At 30.5% G+C, this 16,896-nt stretch overlaps 2 protein-coding genes across 2 annotated transcripts; both read right to left on the bottom strand.

The window, feature by feature from the left end:
- Positions 1-2,050: 2,050 nt before the first annotated feature.
- On the bottom strand, positions 2,051-4,529 carry LOC123209713 (auxin efflux carrier component 5-like). The gene is made up of 5 exons (XM_044627842.1): positions 3,820-4,529; positions 3,529-3,614; positions 3,104-3,261; positions 2,926-3,002; positions 2,051-2,151 (listed from the first exon to the last, which is right to left on the bottom strand). Exons 1-5 carry the CDS (start codon positions 4,470-4,472, stop codon positions 2,082-2,084), a joined length of 1,044 nt encoding a protein of 347 aa, XP_044483777.1. The 5' UTR covers positions 4,473-4,529; the 3' UTR covers positions 2,051-2,081.
- Positions 4,530-12,341: 7,812 nt separating this feature from the next.
- Positions 12,342-14,866, bottom strand: LOC123209740 (auxin efflux carrier component 5-like). The gene is made up of 5 exons (XM_044627876.1): positions 14,210-14,866; positions 13,917-14,002; positions 13,492-13,649; positions 13,314-13,390; positions 12,342-12,538 (listed from the first exon to the last, which is right to left on the bottom strand). The coding sequence occupies exons 1-5, from the start codon at positions 14,860-14,862 to the stop codon at positions 12,463-12,465; spliced, it is 1,050 nt and encodes a 349-aa protein (XP_044483811.1). The 5' UTR covers positions 14,863-14,866; the 3' UTR covers positions 12,342-12,462.
- Between the last annotated feature and the right edge of the window lie 2,030 nt (positions 14,867-16,896).

The raw sequence follows: 16,896 nt of genomic DNA, 5'->3' as shown, positions 1-16,896 counted from the left end.
AATCCAAAATACATAGGGTATTGCAGTTTCCTCAACATTAGAAAGTAAAACGTTATAAAGTTTTGTGTAAGACATGCTCTTGGCATCTATTCATTTATTTATTATTTTATTAGTTTTTCATTTAATTATTTATTATTGTATTATGAATCCTAAAATTTAAACGAATTTACTAACAAAATCTAACATATTATAGAAAAGGGTTTTTAATTTTGTTATAATTCGAATAGTAATATTGGATTTTCGCATATTACTTTTTCGTCTCAAATTAATCATATATTTCCTTCTAATGTCACTTATTATTCTGAATTAATCCAATTAAGTTATTGATCACGACAATTTTTTAGTTAATCTTGCATTAGAGTAGGTAAACCTAAAAAATTCTATTCGTAAATTGTTTTCTTATTAGGTCTATTAGACCTAGAAATCGGATTCACATTTCGCACAAGGCTTCTATTAGACTTATATTTTTACATGAACTTTTATCACTTAAATTTCTAGATCAAAGGATTATCGAACAAATTTGTTGCAACGAAATATTAATAAAGTTAATCAATCTTGCATCAAATTATGTAGTCTTAAAAATCGATTTTGTTTGTTAGTCTCTCTTTGAATCCATTTTAACTTAAAAATTGGACTTATGTTTTGTGTGAGGTGTCAATTAGACTTATATATTAATACATACCGCTCTTCAAGTAAATTTTTATTATTAATTCAAAATTACTTAAATATTGTTATTGATATAAAAATTATACTCAGTATAAGTGCACATGGTTTTATTGTATAAATATGCATCATTTATAGTTCATATATTGTCTAACAAACTTTGGACAAATCAAACAAACGTAATATTGACAGTTGTTTAAGATCTAACTGCTAGATCCTCAAGAAAATTGGGCTCAATTAAATAAATTTTGGAAGACTCATTCATCATATTTGAATGTTCATTTGGGTCAAAGTTGAAGTCAACTCACAAAGACAAAATCGTTCTAAATTTACTCGTTCCATAGAAAGAGAAGTGAATGAGGGCTTCGGTAAGTGGTTGCTTGGTGATTTTGTGGGTTTAGGATGAGTTTGTAGATTTTAAAGGGTGGTTTTTTTTTTTTTTTTTTTTTTTTTGGTTTTTAGTTGTTGTTTGAGGGTAAAAATGAGAGAAACATGGAAGCGGTGGCGATAGGAGAGATGATGTGCATTGGCCAAAAGGAGAGCTATAGTGCAAGGTGGTATACTGGGGACAAGGTTGAGGCGAGATATGGGATCAATACATTTCGATAGGACTTGGACAGAATTAATTCTTCATCATCTTTGTTGCCGGGGAATAACTTCCTTTCCCCTCCCCCGGCAAAAGCTAGCAAAAGTTTTTGAGGATAAAGGTCCGATTTTGGGCCCTTAAACTGAGCTGGGCATAAAGTAATTGGGCTTTATAGATTCAAACCCAAATGAAGTGAAAGTAAACTTGACACCACCAATTGTTTACATTGAAAAAAACCAAAAAAAAAAAAAAAAAAAAACCCACAAAATCCTAAATCCTAAACTATTTTATTACTTTGAAACCATTGATATCAATACTGATAAACATGATAGGGCGTGTCACTCCATATTCCAAGCTTCATGTATTTATGTTCATAAATCTCACTTTACTTGGTATTAAATACGATTATAACTAAAAATATGTGGTTAAAAAGTCTCATCTCTAGAGATAGAAAATAGAGTAATATTACATGTACAAACAATAAATTTAAATATCGATATGAAGAGATATGTATTATTATGTGATTAAATATTATTTTATTTTTAATTTAAAATCACTCAATTACATGATAATATATTACGTATTAAACATCATTGATTGAGAATATTATCATTAGTCTGAAGGGAAATAATTAATTTCATTTAATAATTAGCTGATAATCTCCTACAACCTATATAGAGGAAATCTCTCATTGGGATCCATTAATTTCCAGTAGTTTTAAAACAAAATAATGATAATAATAAATATAATTTAAAAATATTAATGAGAGGATCAAGGCAGCATATTATTTTCTGTTCCCTTGTTAATTCTCTTAAAAATTCTAATTCAGTTTTTAATGTAACTCTAGAATTGCATAATATCCGATCAACACCGGAAGTGAAACCATCATGCCAAAGATCACCCTGCAAAAAAAATAGCACAAGAAACATATATCAGTTTCTAATTATTTCTAATTTAATCATGTATATTTATAAGTGGGTCAAATACAGGGATGGATTAGATTTGGGTAAGTCAAACTGATATTTGGGCCGATTCTAGTTTGGATCGAGCCTATAATATCCAATTTGAGGTCAAGTTCATTGGGCTGGTGTACAGTCTAACTAGAGGATTGTTAGTAGAATAAATAGTATCGTAGAGGGTGAACAATTTCACTATTGAGATAAATACTATCATCGAGTAAACAATGTTTTTGTAGACACTTTGATACACAATTTGAATATATTGATGATGTATAATTATGTAATTGGGTGTTATTTTATCTTTAATTCAAAATCATTTAATCATATGATGATGTAGCATTTATGTATCTAAATTATGTAACAAAATTGTGTATGTATAATTTTATTGATCACGAAACAGACAAACGTGTCAATCTCAAGCTAAGCTATCGAGTTAATAATTTAGTTTGAGATTGATTCGCTCGATTTAGGCCATAGATTTGAGTTAAGCTAGTTTGAAATAACCAAAAAGTGGATGTTTTTGATGTTAAAGGGTTAAATAGTATCATTGAATTGACAAACTGAGTTGAGTTACCGAACCTGAACTCTAACTTAAAGCTAGAACTCAAACTTAAAATTAGTTTAGTTGATCTAAACAATGAATTCGAATCAAGCTAAGTTGGATCAGAACTACCCTAATCAAAAATCAATAAATAAATAAATAAAGCAATGACTTACGCAGTGCTAAGCACATCTGCATGGAGGCCATATTCTTTAGCAAAGACAAAAGATGCAATAGATTGTGGCAGTGCAGCCTGCAACAACATAATAAATATTGATTAATTTATTAAACAATTGCATCTGCCAACTTAATGTCCACTGTGTTGTCTCTTGTAAAGCCTAAAATAAATTATACCTGAATAATAGCAACACGTAAAACATCACCATGCAAACCCACGGCAATAGCACCAATAGCCATGGCTGCTGGTCCAGCTATGAACCTTAAAACCATCCCAAATACACTCAAGCCAACGCCACAAGCTATCAACTTCTCTTGCAAAGCCATGAAGATCCCTACATCCAAAGTATGCCCATTAATATTTACTATTTAAGTAATATTATATGTACCCACTTTAAATACACAAATGAACATATATTTATATGTATCATCACATAAATAAATGTTATGTTATTCTTAATTTAAAATCATTCAATTACATGATGACAAATATAAAGAATATCTATCTGTGTATTTAAAATAATATAATTCTCTTTTACTACTCAAATCACCCATCGAGAGCAAAGTATATAAATTTTGTCAAAACAAGTTAGAAATCTCACCCATACTAAACATGGCAGTGCCTGTTCCAGCTCTAGACATGATCAGAATCGATCCTTCCATGATGCTTGGCATCTCAAAATTCCACCTACAATAAGTTGCTTAAATTTCATAAAAATTAATCTCCAATTGTAACATTTTAATCTTAACAACCCGACCTCACTATCAAGACATTATCTGGTTTTATTTTTTGAATTTTGTAGTCCAAAACTCTTCTTAACAACTTATGAACTACTTTATCGAAATGGGTTTTGCTAGTGTTTTCAAAAAAAAAAGAAAATTAATTTGCATACCTGTTGGCTACAAAAGCCCAAGCAATGCCAATGATACAGGCATAAGAATTAGGGTTCATAGCCAGTTTCAGCCACACCACCTTCATCAAGAACCAAAAAGAAGGCCTGCTGCTGCTACTAGTCTCATCCCTCAAGTTCCCCTCTTCAATGCTTGAATTTGGAGCAGTTAAAGTTCCTGTGCAAGTCCTCTGAAACTCCAACACAAACAGCAAAAACGTCTGCCAAAGAATGCCTTGAACCACCGACGATTGCACCACAAGGTCCACCGCCATCTGCCCATACATGGCCTTCATCAAAGGCACCCCAACGACCAGCGTATTCGCCAAAGTGCACAAAGAGAAGCTCGTTATAAACCAGCTACAGCTCCCTTTGCTGCTACACTTTGCCCAGCAGGCAAGCACCACTAAGATTATGAGTTTTGAAACGGCGTCGGCTCCGATGAAGAGATAGTTCATTTGGAAGGGATCGATGTGGGCTGTGAACTCGACGGTGAACAAGGGCAGTGTGAAGAAACAGACCAGGCGGTTTATGGCCTCGCACTGCTCAGGTTTGAGGATTTTCCACCATTTCACTGAGCCGTATCCTAAGATTAGTGCAAAGTAGAGAGGAGCCATGGCTACCACCACTTTGTATACGTCTTCCCACCCTATCATTTTGAAACTTTGCAAATACACCCCTATAAATTGAATAAGAATGAGAGGGTTTGCTTGTCAAAATATGAACTACAGAGAATGCATATTTCTATATGCAGAGAATGCGCATTTATATACGCAATCAGGGGCCGAAGCCGCGTTGAAGCCTGAGGTATCACCTAGGTCCCACCAAGATTTTCAGAATTTATGTTCAGAAATTTATCAATTTTATCCTTAAATGTTATGTGCTATCATATCAATCCCCTTATTTGTGGAAGTTGACCTTTAATCCCCCTAAGGTGCACTTATAATGAATATCAATTTGGATACTGATAATAATATATTATCATATAATTAGATAATTTTGATTTAAAAATAGATTTAAAATAAAGTCTCATCATTAATATCTCAATTCAATAACTCGATTAACTGTCAAAATATTGTCAATTTTAACATAATTTTTGCTTTTGAATTTTGCAACTTAAAACATATCATAATAATATAGAAGCTTGCATACTATTTAACTAATTTTATTTTATCATTTTCAAGGGATAAAAAATTCTCATACATTTCTAACATCTTTCAGTGATTTGTTGATATGAGATTTGCATAAAGTGTTACAATTATTAAAAAAACAACCTTACATATACAAATAGTGGGTGTTAATGAATATAAAGTAAATTGATATATTATTATGTGATTGAATAATTTTAAATTAAAATAAAATAATAAAAATTAAATCACTTAATTATATACTAACACGTTAATCTATTTATACTCGTTAATACTCACGATTCATACATGAAATATTGTTGTCAAAAGTAATGTGATTTGTGTTGAGACATGTTAAGATATTGTTGAGATATTGTTGAGATATGTTGAAATATTTGTATAGATAGTGAATCATAGAGAATCATATAGATTAGAAATGCTATAATATCCTTCCTAAACTTAGATATGAGTAGTTAATAGTCTTCCTAAAGTAACTATCATAATCTCTTATATAATTGTAATTCTATTGAATATGAAATATATAGAAAATTATAGTCTTTTAATTTGCTTGGTGGGTGTGCGTGGATTCTTGAAGGAATGACATAAGTTTTATGCAAGTGCATGGAAGTGTAAAGTTGCTTTTATAAATGGGTTTGCTTGTTGAAACTTTTAATGGTCAGAAAGATTTTGCTATAGAATAAGGAATGAGGTCCAGCAGTAACTCCACCCAGCTTTGCAAATAGCAAAAATAATATTTTTTTAAATTATTTTCTGAATTTTGTTTTAGAGTTATAGATGGTGACATGATGAACTATTGTACTTATTATTATTTAAATTTAATGTATTTTTTATATGGGAAATATCAAACAATAACTTTTTTTAATCAAAGTGATTGAATTTTTTAATAAAAAAGATTTAACTTTTGAATTTTCTATTAAAAAAACATAATTTAAAAGTTTGATTTATTTAATACGATAATTTAGTCTATTAAAAAAAATGATAATTCAATATCTTCAATTGTTGGTTACGTGCCTCAATAGGCATGAGAACTAGAATTGGATGCAACATCACCTTGGAACATTTTGAAGATATATAAATGTTTGTTGCTTAGAATGAAAATTCTTAGCGTGAATTCATGTTGAAACAGCAAATAACAACTATAATATTCTTTCATTTTCCTAAATGGTTTATATTAGGTTTCAATGTTGTGGAAATATTCTTATTAAGGGATGAGATCGACAATTTCCTAAATTGCCGGATTCCTGCATAAGATATAAAATATTGAATGCTTAAATTGTCGTTACAAAAATCCTAAAGGATAGTCATGCTTTTAAATTTGTAGATTAAATGTATTGAACGGTTATCTTCTTCTGAAAACTTAGTAAATAATGATTTTTATTAAATTTCAAACCTTCATGAATAATGACTTTCAAAAAGTAAAACTATCTTACTTTTTGTGTCTGAGTTTTGACAAGAAGATCTAGTCAATATAGAAGATTATTGGTCCTATATTTTATTTATGCGAATGTGATCATTTTGGTAACTCTGTCTATTGGTTTGAATTGATTCAGTGGGAATTCAGTGTTGTTAGAAACTTAGGACTCTAGATGGGAATTATTGAGGTGGTTGAATAATAAGAGAATAATAAGTTCCATTTTACATCACTAAATGCTTGCCAAAATGCAATCCTGCCAGCTCCAAATCCATCAATAAAAAAATCCTTCGAAATAAACACCACTCAAATATATTCTTCTCTGGTTGTATGCTAGCTGTTTGAGTTATTGATGGACGTAGTATGTTGTTTAACTTGCAAGATCTAGGGTGATTATATGTCGGAGTAAGTCCAAATATCTTTTTATTCGAATTTAATTTAAATAAAAAGTGAGACAATTTGAATTCAATTCAAGTCCATTTAGTTAAAGTTAAGAATAATTCAAATTCGGTTGAGTTCTTGAATTCAAAGTTTGGAGCTCGGATCAAATTTGTAAGTCGAATTTGTAACTAAAGTTTATAGTTCATTAACAAAACAATGTCATTATAACTATTACTTGACATAAGCTCAATCAAGCCATGAGTTAACCTTAAACTAAATTAAATCATCCATCTAGCTCGCATGTCGGACCAAGTTAAACTCTCTCTAGCTTAAATTCAGCTCAAGTTTCTCTTAAACAAATTCGAACTAAACTAAATTAGGTCTAACTAACTTTCAAGACAAACCTGCTCATTGCAAATCTAATCCTAGTAAGAACTGATCTCAATTTGCTAAATTTGTGATTGATTATCATTTCGTTCCTTCATAAATATTTCTTGAATAAATAGTGGAAACTAACATGTACGAACAGTAGATATTAATAACTAATACAAAAAAAACTAGTATGTCTAATTGTTTACTTTATATCTAATTCAAAATCAATTAATTATATTATTACATATCAATTTATTTGTATTTGTTAATATCTACTATTTATATTTGAATTTGTAAAATCATTAATTATGACCAATATTTTCACAAGCTTTGTCCGGAGTTATTCCTTGAGTTTAATGAGGGATGTATTTGTAATTATTTTATTTTAATTTATTTTATAAATATGCGGTTATGTCTTTTATATCCATAATTTTAAAATAATAAGTAGTCTAATACGGCGTTCGTTGTAGGCATTAATTGTCTCTAAGTACCTTTGAGTAGATGGGCATTTAGTGCGCTAAATTAATTATTTTATATTCCAAAGTGTTAAGCTTTTTTAAATTGTTTTCTGTGGTGTTCGAAGAAGACTTTGCCATTCTTTTCTTGTTGTACTTTTGTACATGGAGTCCTACTGAAAAGTAATGCAAGCCTCACATGGACATCATTAACATTTATATTATATTAGCTGAATTTGATTATAGGTCGAAAATACTATTCCCCACCGAAGGTATAGTAAATTTCAAAGATGACCCCTTTTAATTTTTAAAAACCTAAATACTCACTTATAAACAAAATACTCACTCAAGGTTTAAAGTATTCAAACTTTAACAACAAGCTTTTCTCCCCCCTTCCCCCCAAACTTAGGATTTTTTTTCTCCCAACTCCAGCCACTATCTCCATGAATGATGACTTGTCTTTCTTTCTCTCAATGAAGTCTTTTCCTTTGATGACCTCGGACGACATTTGGATTGAAAAATCTAAACGAAAAAACCTTTCGTTTAGATTTTTCAATCTAGAAGAAGGACGTTTGAATTTTTTTTATCTAGACGTTGTTAGAGTTGTTGGAGAAAGATGCTTCATTAGGAGGAAGAAAAACTAGGCATCGTTTGTCAAAGATAATGGCTGAAGTTGGGAGCCCTGAGTTTGGGGAAGAGGGGGAAAAAAACCTAAACTTAAACTTGTTGGGTTTAGAAAATCACTCTAGGTATCGTTCAAGAATATAATAAAATTAGCTTTTTAATTCGATTACTAGTTTGTCTATTTTTCAAAATCAATCAACCAAACTAAACTGATTTTCATAAAATAATTAAATGCAAAATCAATATAAAAAATTAAACCAAAAAAATTATAAAGTATGGTGACCCTCTTAAATTTGTTCAATCACAGTTTGATTTCAATTTAAAATTCGTTTTGATTCCAAATAATGTTAAATTAGTTCAGTTAAACAATTTTAAGCACTTGTAATTATAAAATGCATAATTGGAAGGAAGCAAACGACAAATTGCATTATTAAAACTTGAAGAAACAATAGGAACAAGCAAGTGGCAAGTTGAAAATGGCAACAAAAAGGTCAATATTTTGTCAAAAGTGAAGTTGCTTGGATTCATAGGACTCAAAATGTAATAACAATCCAAATTTGACTTTTCAACTAACTTTATATACTATTTATGGACTATGCCACTATGGACTTCCATTTTTGTTCATGCATTATAGTATATAAGGTAGTCAATGTCAAATTAAATTCAATGACATCCTCCTTTGCAATAGTAGAATAAAATTAATTATGTTTTAATGACCAATAAAGTACATCAAATTGGCTTCAAAATATAAATTATTGTAACTTTTCAATTCGAAAATTTTCAACCATAAACAAATAGGGTGAGAGAGTAAACTGCGACGCTTACGATATCTCATTCTCAGAACACTATCCACCATTTCCTGACCAAAAAGGTTTTTTCATCAAGTATCTAGGAAGCACAGATGGTAAATTTCTACCTTTCCGAAAGGTTTCCATTTCCAAAACATCTCGAAACAGGTATGAAATGTTTTGGCTGCATTTTGGAAATTAAAAGAATTGGAAATACTTTTCAAGAAAAGAATAATTTTTCAATCAATTAAAAATCAATTTCATAGTTCCTCTCTTTTACAATTTTGAACTCTAACTCTGATTTCACCCCCTCTTCTCTCTAACATCTAAAGTTTTTTTTTTCTCCAGTGTGTTAAAACTAATTTCCTTCCATCTTTTTCACTTCTTTTTACAATTTCTTAGCCTAACTTTTATTTTCTCTCATCTTCTCTCCTGCATCTAGAACGTCTTTTCTCTGTAGTGTATTAAAACTAATCTCCTTCCATCTTTGACTTCACCAACTGTCAGCAAATGCTCAAAAAATCAACTTTATCATATTAGATATACATTATTTATTTGGTTGTCAATTGATAAATCAAGTTGATTGAATGCACATCTTATTATTACTAAAAATTGTTATAAATTTTGTATTTATAAAAAAGAGTATATTTATATGTTTCTTCACGTTTCCATTTTCTATATTTTTTAGAAAACAACTTTCAATATTTCTGTTTCCGTGTTTCCACAATTTTGGGTTTCTGTTTCTGTGCTACATAGGCATCTATGAGTTAAAGCAGAACACTTCAAATGGCTTTCAGAACAAAGCCAGAAGACAACATGCATGTTTTTTTCTAATCACCCCAAAAGTGATTCCCTTTTTCTCCTTACATTTCCCAAAAGTGATTTCACAAAGTTTCACAATGACACTGAGCAGTTTCAGTAATAAAATTCTCAACAGAAAACAATGAAATCCAATCAAAACTTACCATTCAAAGGTTGAATTATGTCAATTGAGCAATGCAAAGAAGCTAATTGAGCAAGTGATCCGAAGCCAAGTCCAGACACTCTTTTGGATCTGATTTATGAGCTAGATGGTGACTCAATTCGTTTTGAGTTGATTTAAGACTTAAAGTCACTACAAATTCGAGTTATAAACTCAAACTAAGCTTTAAACTTTAAGAATCGAGTTTGAACTTGAGTTATTTTTAAATTTGACTTGATGAACTGGAGCCACCCTATTTTTTGTTTGAGCTAAACTCAAAAAATTTGGGGGTTTTGACTTGACTCAATTCGTATTTATTTTTAATCACAATGATGAATTTCTAAAATTAGGTGGTTATATGTTAACTATTAATTACTATATGTCTATGGAATTAATCCAAAATATATAGGGTGTTGCAGTTTCCTCAACATTAGAAAGTAAAACTTTATAAAGTTTTGTGTAAGACATACTCTTGCCATCTATTCATTTATTTATTATTTTATTAGTTTTTCATTTAATTATTTATTATTGTATTATGAATCCTAAAATTTAAACAAGTTTACTATCAAAATCTAACATATCATAGAAAAGGGTTTTTATTCTAATAGTAATATTGGATTCTCACATATTACTTTTTAGTCTCAAATTAATCATATATTTCCTTCGAATGTCATTTATTATTCTGAATTAATCTAATTAGGTTATTGATCATGACAATTTTGAGTTAATCTTGCATTAGAGTAGGTAAACCTAAAAAATTCTATTTGTAAATTGTTTTCTTATTAGGTCTATTAGACCTAGAAATTGGATTCGCATTTCGCACAAGGGTTCTATTAGACTTATATTTTTACGTGAACTTTTATCACTTAAATCACTTAAATTTCTAGATCAAAGGATTATCGAACAAATTTGTTGCAACGAAATATTAGTAAAGTTAATCAATCTTGCATCAAATCATGTAGTCTTAAAAATCGATTTTGTTTGTTAGTCTCTTTTTGAATCCATTTTAACTTAAAAATTTGACTTACGTTTCCTGTGAGGTGTCAATTAGACTTATATACTCATAGTTACCACTCTTTAAGTAAATTTTTATTATTAATTCAAAATTATTAAAAAGTATCGTTATTCATATAAAAATTATATTCAGTATAAGTGCACACGGTGTTATTGTATAAATATGCATCCTCTATTGTTCATACATTGTCTTACAAACCTTGGACAAATCAAACAAACGCAATATTGACAGCCATTTAGGATATGATCGTTAGATCCTCGAGAAAATTGGGCTCAATTAAATAAATTTTGGAAGGCTCATTCATTATATTTTAATGTTCATTTGGGTCAAAATTAAAGTCAACTCACAAAGACAAAATCGTTCTAAATCTACTCGTTTCATAGAAAGAGAAATGAATGAGGGCTTCGCTAAGTGGTTGCTTGGTGATTTTGTGGTTTGGGATGAGTTTGTGGAATTTAAGAAGGGTGGTTTTTTTTTTTTTTTGGTTGTTTGAGGATAAACATGAGAGAAACATGGAAGCGGCAGGGATAGGAGGGATGATGTGCATTGGCCAAAAGGAGAGCTATTGTGCAAGGTGGTATACTGTGGACAAGGTTGAGGCGAGATATGTGATCATTATATTTCCATAAGACTAGGACAGAATTAATTCTTCATCATCTTTGTTGCTGGGGGGTAACTTCCTTTCCCCTCCCCCGCAAAAGCTAGCAAAAGTTTTTGAGGATATGGGCCGATTTTGGGCCCTTAAACTGAGCTGGGCATAAAGTAGTTGGGCTTTGTAGATTCAAACCCAAATGAAGTGAAAGTAGACTTGACACACCACCACTTGTTTATATTTAAAAAAAAACACAAGAAACACACACACTCACACACACGTGGAGACACGCAAAATTCTAAACCTTAAATCCTAAATCCTAAATCCTAAACTATTTTATTACTTTGAAATCACTGACATCAATACTGATAAACATGATAGGGCGTTTCACTCCATTTTACAAGCTTTATGTATTTAGTGTTCATAAATCTCATTTTACCTGGTATTGAATACGATTATAACTAAAAATATGTGGTTAAAAAGTCTCATCTCTAGAGGTAGAAAATAGAATAATATTATATGTATAAACAATAAATTTAAATATCAGTATGAAGAGATATGTATTATTATGTGATTAAATATTATTTTATATCTAATTTAAAATCACTTAATGACTTGATAACATGTCACGTATTAAACACCATTAATTGAGAATATTATCATTAGTCTGAAGGGAAATAATTAATGTCATTTAATAATTATCTAATAATCATCTACAGCTTATATAGAGGAAATCTCTTATTGGGATCCATTAATTTCCAGTAGTTTTAAAACAAAATAATGATAATAATAAATATAATTTAAAAATATTAATGCGAGGATCAAGGCAGCATATTATTTTCTGTCCCCTTGTTAATTCTCTTAAAAATTCTAATTCAGTTTTTAATGTAACTCTAGAATTACATAAAATGTAACCCTAGAATTGCATAATATCCGATCAACACCGGAAGTGAAACCATCATGCCAAAGATCACCCTGCAAAAAAAATAACACAAGAAACATATATCAGTTTCTAATTATTTCTAATTTAATCATGCATATTTATAAGTGGGTCAAATACAGGGATTGATTAGATTCAGATAAGTCAAACTGAGATTTGGATTGATTCTAATTTGGATCGAGCCTATAATATCCAATTTGAGGTCAAATTCATTGAGCTGATGCACAATCTAACTAGAGGATTGCTAGTAGAGTAAATAGTATCGTCGAGGGTGAACAATTTCACTATTGGGATAAATACTATCATCGAATAAGCAATGTTTTTGTAGACACTTTGATACACAATTTGAATATATTGATGATATATAATCATGTAATTAGGTATTATTTTATCTTTAATTAACAATTATTTAATCATATAATAACCCATCATTTATGTATCTAAATTATGTAACAAAACTATGTATGTATAATTTTATTGATCATGGAATAGACAAACATGTCAATCTCAAACTAAGCTATCGAGTTAATAATTTAGTTTGAGATTGATTCGTTTGATTTAGGCCATAGATTTGAGTTAAACTAGTTTGGTATCACCAAAAGGTGGGATGATTTTGATGTTAAAGGGTTAAATAGTAGCATTGAATTGGCAAACTGAGTTGAGCTACCGAACCAGAACTCTAACTTAAAGCCAAAACTCAAACTTAAAATTAGTTTAGTTGTTCTAAACAATAAATTTGAATCAAGTTAAGTTGTATCGGAATTACACTAATCAAATATCAATAAATAAATAAATAAAGCAACGACTTACGCAGTGCTAAGCACATCTGCATGGAGGCCATATTCTTTAGCAAAGACAAAAGATGCAATAGATTGTGGCAGTGCAGCCTGCAACAACATAATAAATATTGATTAATTTATTAAACAATTGCATCTGCCAACTTAATGTCCACTGTGTTGTCTCTTGTAAAGCCTAAAATAAATTATACCTGAATAATAGCAACACGTAAAACATCACCATGCAAACCCACGGCAATAGCACCAATTGCCATGGCCGCTGGTCCAGCTATGAACCTTAAAACCATCCCAAATACACTCAAGCCAACGCCACAAGCTATCAACTTCTCTTGCAAAGCCATGAAGATCCCTACATCCAAAGTATGCCCATTAATATTTACTATTTAAATAATATTATATATATCCATTTTAAAGACATAAATAAACATACATTTATATGTATCATCATATAAATGAGTGTTATGTTATTCTTAATTTAAAATCATTCAATTACATGAAGACAAATATAAATAATATCTATTTGTGCACTCAAAATAATATAATTCTCCTTTACTACTCAAACTACCCATTGAGAGGAAAGTATATAAATTTTTTCGAAACAAGTTAGAAATCTCACCCATACTAAACATGGCAGTGCCTGTTCCAGCTCTAGACATGATCAGAATCGATCCTTCCATGATGCTTGGCATCTCAAAATTCCACCTACAATAAGTTGCATAAATATCATAAAAAATAATCTCCAATTGTAACATTTTAATCTTAACAACCCGACCTGACTATCAAGACATTATCTGGTTTTATTTTTTGAGTTTTGCAGTCCAAAACTCTTCTTAACAACTTATGAACTACTTTATCGAAATGGGTTTTGCTAGTGCTTTCAAAAAAAAAAAAAAAAATTAATTTGCATACCTGTTGGCTACAAAAGCCCAAGCAATGCCAACGATACAGGCATAAGCATTAGGGTTCATGGCCAGTTTCAGCCACACCACCTTCATCAAGAACCAAAAAGAAGGCCTGCTGCTGCTACTAGTTTCATCCCTCAAGCTCCCCTCTTCAATGCTTGAATTTGGAGCAGTTAAAGTTCCTGTGCAAGTCCTCTGAAACTCCAACACAAACAGCAAAAACGTCTGCCAAAAAATGCCTTGAACCACCGACGATTGCACCACAAGGTCCACCGCCATCTGCCCATACATGGCCTTCATCAAAGGCACCCCAACGACCAGCGTATTCGCCAAAGTGCACAAAGAGAAGCTCGTTATAAACCAGCTACAGCTCCCTTTGCTGCTACACTTTGCCCAGCAGGCAAGCACCACTAAGATTATGAGCTTTGAAACGGCGTCGGCTCCGATGAAGAGATAGTTCATTTGGAAGGGATCGATGTGGGCTGTGAACTCGACGGTGAACAAGGGCAGTGTGAAGAAACAGACCAGGCGGTTTATGGCCTCGCACTGCTCAGGTTTGAGGATTTTCCACCATTTCACTGAGCCGTATCCTAAGATTAGTGCAAAGTAGAGAGGAGCCATGGCTACCACCACTTTGTATACGTCTTCCCACCCTATCATTTTGAAACTTTCCAAATACACCCCTATAAATTGAATAAGAATAAGAGGGTTTGCTTGTCAAAATATGAACTACAGAGAATGCATATTTCTATATGCAGAGAACGCGTATTTATATATGCAACCAGGGGCCGAAGCCGCGTTGAAGCCTGAGGTATCACCTAGGTCCCACCAAAATTTTCAGAATTTATGTTAAGAAATATATCAATTTTATCCTTAAATGTTATGCCCTGTAATGTCAATCCCCTTATTTGTGGAAGTTGACCTTTAATCCCCCTAATATGCACTTATAATGAATATCAATTTGGGTACTGATAATAACATATTATCATATAATTGGATGATTTTGAATTAAAAATAGATTTAAGATAAAGTCTCATCATTGATATCTCAGCCAATAACTCGATTAATTGTCAAAATATTATCAATTTTAACATTTTACTTTTAAATTTTACAACTTAAAACATATTATCATAATATAGGAGCTTGCATACTGTTTAACTAATTTTATTTTATTATTTTCAAACGATATGAAATTCTCATACATTTCTAACATCTTTCTATGATTTGTTGATACGAGATTTGTATAAAGTGTTACAATTATTAAAAAAGCAACCTTACATATACAAATAGTGGGTGTTAATGAATACAAAATAAATTAATATATTATTATGTGATTAAATAATTTTAAATTAAAATAAAATAATAAAAATTAAATCACTTAATTATATATTAACACGATAATCTATTTATATTTGTTAATACTCACTATTTATACATGGAATATCGTTGTCAAAAGTAATGTGATTTGCTTGGCGGGCGTGCGTGGATTCTTGAAGGAATGACATAAGTTTTATGCAAGTGCATGGAAGTGCAAAGTTGCTTTGACAAATGGGTGTGCTTGTTGAAACTTTTAATGGTCAGAAAGATTTTGCTATAGAGTAAGGAATGAGGTCCAGCAGTAACTCCACCCAACTTTGCAAATAGCAAAAATAATATTTTTTAAATTATTTTCTGAATTTTTTTTTAGAGTTATAGATGGTGACATGATGAACTATTATACTTATTATTATTTAAATTTAATGTATTTTTTATATGGGAAATATCAAACAATAACTTTTTTTAAATCAAAGTGATTGAATTTTTTAATTAAAAAATTCAACTTTTAAAATTTCTATTTAAAAAACCTAATTTGAAAGTTTGATTTATTTAGTATGATAATTTAGTCCATTAAAAAAAATGATAATTCAATATATTCAAGTGTTGGTATGTGTCTCCATAGGCATGAGAACAAGAATTGGAGGCAACATTGCCATGAAACATTTTGAAGATATATATGTTTGCTGCTTAGAATGAAAATTCTTAGCATGAATTCATGTTGAAACAGCTAATAACAACTATGATATTCTTTCAATTTCCTAAATGGTTTATACTATGTTTCATTGTTGTGGAAATATTCTTACTAAGGGATGAGATCGATTATTAATCAACAATTCTATCGGATTCATGCATAAGATAAAAAATATTGAATATTTAAATTATAGTTACAAAAGACTTAAATGATAGTCATACTTTTGAATTTGTATATTAAATATACTGAGTAGTTATCCTCTTCTGAAAACCTAATGAATAATGACTTTTATTAAATTTTAAATCTTCGTAAATGACAATTTTCAATAAGTAAAACTATCTTGCTTTTTATGTGTCTGCGTTTTGATAAGAAGATCTAGTCAATATAGAAGAATATTGGTCCTATATTTTATTTTATGCGAATGTGATCATTTTGGTAACTCTGTCTATTGGTTTCAATTGATTCAGTGGGAATTCAGCGTTGTTAGAAACTTAGGACTGTAGATGGCAATAATTAGGTCGTTGAATAAGAAGAGAATAAGTTCCATTTTACACCACTAAATGCTTGCCAAAATGCAATCCTGCCAGCTCCAAATCCATCAATAAAAAATCCTTCGAAATAAACGCCACTCAAATATATTCTTCTCTATTTGTATGCTAGCTGTTTGAGTTATTGATGGACGTGGT

The sequence above is a fragment of the Mangifera indica genome, chromosome 2 (assembly GCF_011075055.1).
Source record: "Mangifera indica cultivar Alphonso chromosome 2, CATAS_Mindica_2.1, whole genome shotgun sequence".
NCBI classification, from domain to species: Eukaryota; Viridiplantae; Streptophyta; class Magnoliopsida; order Sapindales; family Anacardiaceae; genus Mangifera; species Mangifera indica.
This window is presented reverse-complemented; position numbering and strand designations above follow the sequence as displayed.

Coding starts and splice junctions, on each gene's coding strand:
- LOC123209713 (XM_044627842.1), bottom strand. CDS start 4,472: ATGATAGGGTGGGAAGACGTATACAAAGTGGTGGTAGCCATGGCTCCT. Junction 3,615..3,819: donor TGGGCTTTTGTAGCCAACAG/GTATGCAAATTA, acceptor AACTTATTGTAG/GTGGAATTTTGAGATGCCAA. Junction 2,152..2,925: donor GCAGATGTGCTTAGCACTGC/GTAAGTCATTGC, acceptor TTTTTTTTGCAG/GGTGATCTTTGGCATGATGG.
- LOC123209740 (XM_044627876.1), bottom strand. CDS start 14,862: ATGATAGGGTGGGAAGACGTATACAAAGTGGTGGTAGCCATGGCTCCT. Junction 13,650..13,916: donor CACTGCCATGTTTAGTATGG/GTGAGATTTCTA, acceptor CTTTGGATGTAG/GGATCTTCATGGCTTTGCAA. Junction 12,539..13,313: donor GCAGATGTGCTTAGCACTGC/GTAAGTCGTTGC, acceptor TTTTTTTTGCAG/GGTGATCTTTGGCATGATGG.